Source organism: Calonectris borealis, unplaced genomic scaffold (genome assembly GCF_964195595.1).
Source record: "Calonectris borealis unplaced genomic scaffold, bCalBor7.hap1.2 HAP1_SCAFFOLD_45, whole genome shotgun sequence".
NCBI classification, from domain to species: domain Eukaryota; kingdom Metazoa; phylum Chordata; class Aves; order Procellariiformes; family Procellariidae; genus Calonectris; species Calonectris borealis.
In genome coordinates, this window is record NW_027441457.1 from 703,939 (window position 1) to 713,828 (window position 9,890).

At 50.0% G+C, this 9,890-nt stretch overlaps 1 protein-coding gene across 1 annotated transcript; it reads left to right on the forward strand.

Moving 5' to 3' along the window:
• Positions 1 to 2,296: 2,296 nt before the first annotated feature.
• LOC142076383 (olfactory receptor 14C36-like) lies at positions 2,297 to 3,253 on the forward strand. The gene has a single exon (XM_075138687.1). It carries the CDS (start codon positions 2,297 to 2,299, stop codon positions 3,251 to 3,253), a length of 957 nt encoding a protein of 318 aa, XP_074994788.1.
• The last annotated feature ends 6,637 nt before the right edge of the window (positions 3,254 to 9,890 follow it).

Consider the following 9,890-nt stretch of genomic DNA (forward strand, 5'->3'; position numbering starts at 1 on the left):
GGGGCCACTCCAGTTCATCCCCATTCCTCCAGGGAGGCCCTCGTTTTCCATTTCTTCTATCTAAGAAGAAATTCTGTTCTGTTCTGTTCTGTTCTGCTCTATTGTTTTCTATTCCTTTCCATTCCTTTCCATTCCATTCTGTTCCATTCCATTCCAATTTCTTCTGTCCACAAAGGTATGGGAAGGCTGTCATTAGGTCTCCCCAAAGCCTTCTCCTCTCCTGCCTTTGCACCTTTGCAGCAAAGGCAGACAACGGCACCCTGGCCTGCATTAGGCAGAGCACTGCCAGCAGGTGGGTGGAGGTGATCCTTCCTCTCCACTCAGCCCTGCTACAATTTGTCTTGCTGACTTCCCTCAAGGGTTTCTACATCCCCACCTCACTCCCACTGTAGCCAAAGCTGCCCTCCACATCTTCCACCAGCTTCTTGTGAGAAACAAGTCCAGGAGAGCATCCCCCCATGTCAGATCAGGGATCACCTTCCACCTTCCCTCTGACTGAGGCCTTCTAGCAGAGGTCCACGGCCTTCAAAGTCGCCAGTGACTGCCAAGTCCTTTGTGTCCCTTCCTCCAGCTTTCTAAAGGAGACCTCATCCTCTTCCTAACCTTCCTCAGGCGGGTCGGTGATCCCGACCATAAGAGCATTGTACATGGAGGAGTTAGTGATCCCCCTAACAGTAAACCTGAAAAGACCCTGGCCTGCATGTGCCGCGCTGTGCTGTGCTCCACGTACAGCTTGGTCTTCAGGCTGTGTTGTGCTGAGCATATCCCTGGGTCACAGGAGAAACTTGACTGCAACAGAGGAATCTGCAGGAAGCTCCCACCTGGTATTGGTGATGAGGCCAACTGCATGTCCTTACCTTTACCAAACACTGCAGCAACAAATTTGCATGTGAACATCACTTCTTAGGGCAGTAGAAAGGACGACTAGAGTTTGTCTCCCTGTTAGAAAACATGGAAAGAGATCACAGGAGCAGGTTCCACAGATGGAAGCTGCACAACTTTCTGCACCACTGTCAAAGGCTCTGGCATCTGAAGGAACCTAATATTGCCTCCATGATCTGCTCTTTGTTTATGGTGTTTCTCTAACAAATGGCATTTTAAACAAAGCGTCTGCGTGCCTTTCTTAGTGGGGACATAACAAACCAGAAGCTCCAGGTACAAAACAGCCACCAAGTCACGTGCCTGCTGCTGGCTCTCAGGTTCTCAGCCAGAAGGGAATGTCAGAGCCAACACCCCAGCCCTGTGCCTGCTGATGGCCAATCACTCAAGGAGATTGGAGACTAAGGGGGCCTCACACTCCCCTTCACGGTCATGTGCCTCCTGCTGGCCAATGAGCTCCTCAGACACAATTGATAACATAATAACATCCCAACCCACCAGCCTCCTTGTGGCCTATCAGCCCACTAGACAGAAGTGACCTCACCATGATCTCCCAAGCCGCGTGCCTGCTGCTGGCCTTTCAGCTTCTGGGATTGACCCGGCCAAGCTGTGTGCCTACCCCTGTCCCCTCAGGTACTGAGGTGGAAAGGAAGTGACAACCCATATCCAACGCCTCTTCCTGGGTAGGCCTACCAGGTAATTAGGGGGTGTGGGGGAAGCTGTGGGTAGAAGTGACCCCTGGCAGGGCAGGGCAGGGTCCTTCTGCTGCCAAGAGGGTGCTGTGTGATACAGGGCTGCTCACAGCTCCACATCACCCCCAGGGACACATCTGAGTGCAATCGTCCTCCAGCTGAAGGAGCTGCCAGCACCGGGCAGCTGAGACCAGGACTGATGGGCAGACTGGCCGTCCTCGCTCGGCCCTAAGGGACAGTCCCTTTGCCTCTCAGCACCCGCAATGTTTCACGTGGAGTGCAGCAGGAATGCCAACAATTTCTGTCTTAAAAACACTCCTCAGGTGTGGTGGGGCAACTAGAACAGAATAAACCCAACAAACCCCCCCAGCTCTGCTCTGCAGTCAGGTGCGTTGGGAGCAACAATGCTGCAAAGCTCTTTGATGCCCTGAGTGGTTTTAATCTGGGATCACTCCTGTTTCCTATTTGCCTATTGCTGTAGGGCAGGACTGACTCCTGCAGAGCCCCCAGCAGAGCTCCCAGCTCCTCGGGCACCCTCAGCCAGCACCAACCAGAGCTCATGGAAGGAACCGGCCAAAGGTCTTCCTGAAAGTGGACAGGCAATTTGGGGTTGGGGGCAGGGGGAGATTCTATGATAAATGAAGTAGATTTTGCTCAGAGAAGTCTACCCTAACTTGCCACTGCCTTTTGCTCCTTGGACAGGTTCACATGCCCAGAGGGACCAAATGTCCAACAGCAGCTCCATGACTGATTTCCTCCTCCTGGCATTCACAGACACGCGGGAGCTGCAGCTCTTGCACTTCTGGCTCTTCCTGGGCATCTACCTGACTGCCCTCCTGGGCAACGGCCTCATCATCACCGCCATAGCCTGCGACCACCGCCTGCACACCCCCAGGTACTTCTTCCTCCTCAACCTCTCCCTCCTCGACCTGGGCTCCATCTCCACCACTGTTCCCAAAGCCATGGCCAATTCCCTCTGGGACACCGGGGCCATCTCCTACGCAGGATGTGCTGCACAGCTCTTTCTGTTTGTCTTTTTTATCTCAGCGGAATTGCATCTTCTCACTGTCATGGCCTACGACCGCTACGTTGCCATCTGCAAACCCCTGCACTACGGGACCCTCCTGGGCAGCACAGCTTGTGTCCACATGGCAGCAGCTTCCTGGGCCAGTGGGTTTCTCTATGCTCTCCTGCACACGGCCAATACATTGTCACTACCCCTCTGCCAAGACAACGCTGTGGACCAGTTCTTCTGTGAAATCCCCCAGATCCTCAAGCTCTCCTGCTCACACTCCTACCTCAGGGAAGTTGGCCTCGTCATGTTTAGTGCTTTTCAATTTTTGGGGTGTTTTATTTTCATTGTGCTGTCCTATGTGGAGATCTTCAGGGCCGTGCTGAGGATCCCCTCTGAGCAGGGATGGCACAAAGCCTTTTCCACGTGCCTCCCTCACCTGGTCGTGATCTCTCTGTTTTTCAGCACCATTCATGTTTGCTCACCGAAGCCCCCCTCCATCTTCTCCCCATCCCTGCACCTGGGTGGCTGTGTGTACTCCATGGTGCCTCTGGCAGTGAACGCCCTCATGTACAGCATGAGAAACCTGCAGCTCAAAGGTGCCATATTGAAAGTGATTCCATGGAAATGTTTTAATAGTGATAAAATTATCACCTCTCTCCACAGATGACTCCCACAGTATCCGATTCCATCGTTTTTTCTTTGGTATTTTTTATCATTATATACGTCTTTACTGCTGTTGTTATTGTCCTTCATGGTTATTACACTCCTACACAAATGTTTACATTTGTATCACTATATCTGAGGCATGTACTTCATGGGGTTCGGGGCCTTAAGTACAGGACACGTGTAGACCTCCTCCGGGCACCTCCAGTTCCTCCCCACCTGTCATTCAAATTCAGCTTTAAGTTTCCAGATGCCGTCCGCTTGGCCATGTCTCTGCTCTGAAGCGAAGCCTTTCCACACAGAAGGACTGCAACGCTTGGTACCAGGTTTCCTTTAAGAGAAGTCAGAGCTTGGCCTGTATGGAGCTCCTCTGTGGGGCAGGTGAGCCCTTGTGAGGGAGAGGGTCAGAGGAGAGGCCAGTAAAAGTGGCCTCTCATGTGGGAGCTGAGGAACCCACAGTCAGGGTGAGGAAGTGGGCAGAGTCTTTTCAAAGCACCCCAAGGAAGTCTCTGTCTGTTGAAGCCTGGGTCTCACTGGGGACTGCAATGACCCTGGCATTTTCTGGAAGGGGAACTCAGCAGCATGCACAGCCCAGGTGGTTTTGGGAGTGTCTTAGGACAACGTCTTAGCACACCTGCTGGATGGGCCAACAAAAATAATGCCAACCTGGATGTGATACTTGCAAGCAAGGAAGAGCTGGTCAGGGATGTGAAGATTGGCTGTCGTGACCCTGAAATAGTGAGGTCCCAGCATCCGCGGGGAGTGAGGAAGCAGAATAGAAGACTGCAGACATTGGACCTCAGAGGAGCAGACTTCTGCCTCTCCTGGGGAGTTTCAGTGGGGATCCAATGGCCAGCCCCACTGAAGGGCAGCAGAGCTCACTACAGCTGGTCTTCAAGGACAGCATCCTCCAAGCAGAATACTTGTCTGTATCAAAAATCAGTTTGAGAGCTGAAAGTGAATTTTCCTACTTCAGGAACACTTAAAGAAGAAAACAAAGACATTGATTGGACAATGCTGGATTTAGTAAGAGTAGGAAAAAGACAGATCTGAGATACTCTATGTCCTTGTTGCCTCAGACTTCACCAGCAAGGTCTCTCAGGCCTTTGTGCCTCAAGGCAGGACCCTGGAGAACAGCCAACAGAGGATAGGAATCAAATCAGGGGCTCCTTGAGCAAACTCAACCACTACCAGTACATGAGAATGGACAGGTTACATCCAGAGGTGTTGAGCAAGTAAGACAATGTCACAGTGAGGCCACTCTATCATCTCTGAAAGGCCATGGAGACTGGCGGGACTCCCTGACATCTGGCAGAAAGTAAATGTTGCACGCATCTTTCAAAAAGGGCCAGAGAATGAGCTGGGGAGCTAAAGGCTGCTTAGCTTCACTTTGGATGAGGAACATGTCCCAGAGCATGTCCTCTTGGATCGCATTTCTGGGTGCCTGAAAGAGAAGGTCTCTGGGTGAACTCAGGGCATATGTACCCCAGTGGCGGTCTGGCACTTGGAGGGCCATGGTGTTATGCCATTTTACAACCCCATAAAGATTTGGCCATCCCAAACAAAGGACGATAGGAGGGAAGTGCTAGCAGGTGGGGCCATTGCTTGACAGCAAAGAGATAAAGGCAGGATCTATCCCACTTACCCAACCTTCATTGCTCCCAGCTCCATTTAGATATGAAATGTAGATGTGAAATGTATGAAAATAAACACGTCCTCCAAACACAGCTTCTCCATTCAAAGTGTTGGGACAAAATGTGGTTTTGGAAATGGCTGCATAAATCTATATTTACAAAGGGGGTGAGAAAGTTGTCATCAGCTTGCTGGTCCATGTCCATGTCCTATGAAAAAATTCATGAGAATTTACAGACCAGCGTCAAAAATCTGAAAATGAAGACTTCCTGAACACTTATTACACCGAGGCCTTTTCTGCATGTGTTTCAACATCTGCCTAACATCTTCATCCAGGGGTTGATTCAGTTGCTCACACAGAGGGGGCAACTTCCTCCAGGATACATGGGGGCAGCTGAAGCCGCCACAAGGGACTGGGAAATGTGACCCAGGAGCGACACGAATCTTTCTGGAGCAGGAACTGGTGGACAGACAGGGTAGGCCAGGGCATTCTCAGTTGAGACAACTGATTTCTCTCCTCTGACTAGAAAGGGAAGCCTGGGCGATTGTACCCAAGGTGTCCAATGTTGTAGCAGATCACTCTCATCCCTGTCTTCACCTACAATGGAGTCCCATGTAATTTACCCTGCAGTGAATGAAAAGTGAGCGGCGCTAGATGTTGCGGAGTCTACCTGAAGATGCTCCTGAAACCCTGACATTTTGGGATTAGTGCAGTTTTAGCTATCCAAAAGAGAGCATCTCATTCACTCTTGTGACTTCAACATGTGACTCACTGTGTGCAAAGAGCGAATATGGACAGAGTGCAGGGCAGGGCGTGTTTTGGGGGGTCTTGGGATCTGTGCTTGACACACAAATGTGTTTTGTATTAGTCTAAGGCCATCCAGAATGGAGAGTGCACTTCAGTGGAGGTAATGTGGACTTAACCTACAGCTGAGGAATGTCTTTTGTTTCTTGAACTCTGCCTTCCTTTGTTTCTCTGTGTTGGCTATTAAGAAACATCCTTCTGTGTCAGCTCGTTCTCCAAGTAAAGCCCCAGGTGGGAATTGGTACCAGCGCGCAGAACCATGCAGCTACAGACTTCAGTGGAGAAAGCTCAGATTTGCACCGGCTGCTGTAAGTCCTAGTTGCCTGATGAGAGAAATGGTGGGGTTGGGACAAAGACTGTCCGTAGAGTGTCTGACATAAAGGGTTTTGACTTCTATATTCAGACTCCATGAGGAGACATTCAGGATCAATATTGTCTGGAGACTGCTGACATCACTTAATGTGTAAGAAGACAAATGAAGAAAAAATTAAAAAAGAAGGAATCCTATTTTGTTGCTGTTTAGTATTGAAATCTATTGACTTCTGAAATCTAATTAACCACATAAGAAGTGAGGGATTAAGGAAAACTATGCACAGAGACTTGGCTTGTTGGGGTGTTTTGCGTGTTAATGAGCCCTCTAGTGCCAAGATCCTGCAGATCCTGAAAGACTGAACAAGCCTCTAGAGAAGTAAAAGTCAGCAGCAAAACTCCAAGTTTCTGAGGGTGTTAGCAGGCCCCACTGATGTCCATCACTGGAGAGACCACGGAGGGAATGACCAGACAAGATTCCCGACCCTGGGGACTGGTGAAACAGGAAGTCAGAACCACTGGTTCCAGGTGGAAAATCAAATGTGGAGGTGCCTCTGAAAACCTGTGATGCATTTCATCAATCAAGAGAGCAAAGCCCTGATCCCTGTTCCCTGGGAAAGGGGATTCTTTCTTCCTGGGAGTCTCAGGGCTTTTCCTGGGGGCAGTGAGAGCTGGGGGTGTGCCATGTGGAGTGCAGGACAGCGGTAGGACACCCTCAGCCTCCATGGAGGTGAGGAGGCAACAAGGCACTGGGAACATCAGGAACTGCTGTCCTCTCATGGGCCCCAGCGGAAGAGATAGCAGCCATAGCCGAGAGGACAAGGATCTCAGTTCTGTTGAGGGGGTGTCCCAGCCCCACCAAGGCCCTTGGTTGTCCCCACCACCGGCTGTCCTACACTGTCCTCTACCTGTGCCTGTTTCCTTGAAACCTTTAACCGCCCCCTTCGTCCCCTGCCTCACTCTGACGCGGGATGTCCCAAGCTTTACTGGTGTCCCTCTATCCTCACTGGTAGTGTCTTCAAACGCAAAGTTTTCTGTGGATTTGCCAGTGCCTCTGAGTTTCCAACAACTCACCCAGCTTCTTCCAAAGTTCTGCTAATGCTCCTCCTGCACCCAAGGTGTCCTAGTCCCCAGACTTGCTTGAATCTTCACTCAATATGCCAGTACTGATCTGCACATCCTCCTTCCTCTGCTGCCTCGAATTAAAAAAATCAACCTGTTTCAATTCAGCACAACACCCCCCCCCGCCCCTTGCCCATCTATTTCAGGTCTTCTTCCTACCTGTAGTGCACTTATTGCTACACATACACCGCTCTGTTACCTGCACCCCCATGTGTCTCACAAGTCCTTCACTCACTGCCACACACGCACCGCTATCGCCCTGCACGTCCACGTGCCTCACAAAGCTTTCCCTCTTCCCCTGCAGTGACGGAACCTCATCCCAGGAGGTCTGTGCATCCTCCAGGCTCATGGATGTTTCCTGAGGTCCATCCAAGCGTGGGGAGTGAGGGAGGAAAAGAGAGCAAGGTCCTTCCTGCCATATTCCCAGGACAAACATTCTCCTTATCCCCCCTGCCAACAGACGTCAACTGCCTTCCCTTTCTGGGCTCTGACATGGTTGTAAGGATTTGCTAAAGCCATCAGCCATGACTTTGATTCTCACTGGTGTGCCCCAACTCTCTCTCCCAGACCTCCACATGGGCAATCACTGCTGCTCAAGACCACTTCAGAAGAGACCTTGAGCTTCCTGGATCTTCCTGGTGCTTATTAACTATCTTCCTGGCTCCCTCCAGAGCTCATGGTGAGCTTTCTTGTCCATAACAGGGCCCTTATGACCAGCTTTTATGAAATCATTGCCTTTTTATGATCTTCTGTGCAGAAAGAGTAGTCACAGAAAAGCATCAAATACACCAAAAGGGATGCCAAGTGAAGTGCCAGTAAGAATCAGGTGAGCAACACCCACGGCTGCAGCTTCCTTGCAGGGAGTCCTTCCTCAGAAGGGGACCCAGCCTCTGCCAATCTGGGGAGGGAAATCAGCAGTGGCCGTGCCATCTGGGATCACAAAGGGTGACTTTTGCAAGACCGCCCTTCAGCTGAACCGCTTTAGATGTGTACTTTTGGATTGGGTATCATGCTGTACATTGCAAATACTGATTTAATTGGCATTGCCCAAAGTGGCTACCACAGGTGCAGAGTGCTCCTCCTATTTAGGCAGATTAATGCTTTTGTTGTGGTGGTGGTTGTTGCAGATACTGATATTCTTGGGGAAATCACACAAACACTTGAAGGATAATGGAAGGATTACCATCTTAGTGGCCCACTAGTGAAGTGGTTCCTGTTTGCCAATGTCTCACTGTCATTGCACAGGGTCCAAACCTGGGCAAGTATTGTGGATGTGGTGTAAAAAGTGCTGAGCAGAGGGGGATAATCACTTCTTCTGGCTGTGGTCCTGCTCATAGGCCCAGGACTCTCTGCTGGGTCATGTTTTGCCTAACGAAACTCAAGGACCACCAGAGCCATTTCCACAGAGCTGCTGCCCAGCCACACAGCCCCTGGCCTCTGTCACTGCTGCCTATAATTCCCCTGTTCAGTCCTTGGGTCTTTTTAGAAGATGTATGCAAGATTTGCCTTTTGCTTGCTCCAGTCATGATGACCTTCCAAAATGTATCAGAGCAGCCCTGCTATGACATCGGCCTGCTCTCTCAATATCCTTGGGTTCATCCCATCCGGTCCAATGGACTATTAAAGGTTGACCTTACCTAAGAAACCCCTGACTTGATCTCCATCCACTGCTGGATTTCGCCTGAGGTTCTCCTTCTTAGGCACATGGAACTGGGAGACCTTGCTGGTGAAGACAAAGGCCAAGAGAACCTCACACCTATCTACACCTACTCTTACTTTCACCAGTCCCCAGGGTCGGGAATCTTGTCTGGTCATTCCCTCCGTGGTCTCTCCAGTGATGGACATCAGTGGGGCCTGCTAACACCCTCAGAAACTTGGAGTTTTGCTGCTGACTTTTACTTCTCTAGAGGCTTGTTCAGTCTTTCAGGATCTGCAGGATCTTGGCACTAGAGGGCTCATTAACACGCAAAACACCCCAACAAGCCAAGTCTCTGTGCATAGTTTTCCTTAATCCCTCACTTCTTATGTGGTTAATTAGATTTCAGAAGTCAATAGATTTCAATACTAAACAGCAACAAAATAGGATTCCTTCTTTTTTAATTTTTTCTTCATTTGTCTTCTTACACATTAAGTGATGTCAGCAGTCTCCAGACAATATTGATCCTGAATGTCTCCTCATGGAGTCTGAATATAGAAGTCAAAACCCTTTATGTCAGACACTCTACGGACAGTCTTTGTCCCAACCCCACCATTTCTCTCATCAGGCAACTAGGACTTACAGCAGCCGGTGCAAATCTGAGCTTTCTCCACTGAAGTCTGTAGCTGCATGGTTCTGCGCGCTGGTACCAATTCCCACCTGGGGCTTTACTTGGAGAACGAGCTGACACAGAAGGATGTTTCTTAATAGCCAACACAGAGAAACAAAGGAAGGCAGAGTTCAAGAAACAAAAGACATTCCTCAGCTGTAGGTTAAGTCCACATTACCTCCACTGAAGTGCACTCTCCATTCTGGATGGCCTTAGACTAATACAAAACACATTTGTGTGTCAAGCACAGATCCCAAGACCCCCCAAAACACGCCCTGCCCTGCACTCTGTCCATATTCGCTCTTTGCACACAGTGAGTCACATGTTGAAGTCACAAGAGTGAATGAGATGCTCTCTTTTGGATAGCTAAAACTGCACTAATCCCAAAATGTCAGGGTTTCAGGAGCATCTTCAGGTAGACTCCGCAACATCTAGCGCCGCTCACTTTTCATTCACTGCAGGGTAAA

Bases quoted from the DNA above. Each gene is read 5' to 3' on its own strand.
- LOC142076383 (XM_075138687.1), top strand. From the start codon at position 2,297: ATGTCCAACAGCAGCTCCATGACTGATTTCCTCCTCCTGGCATTCACA.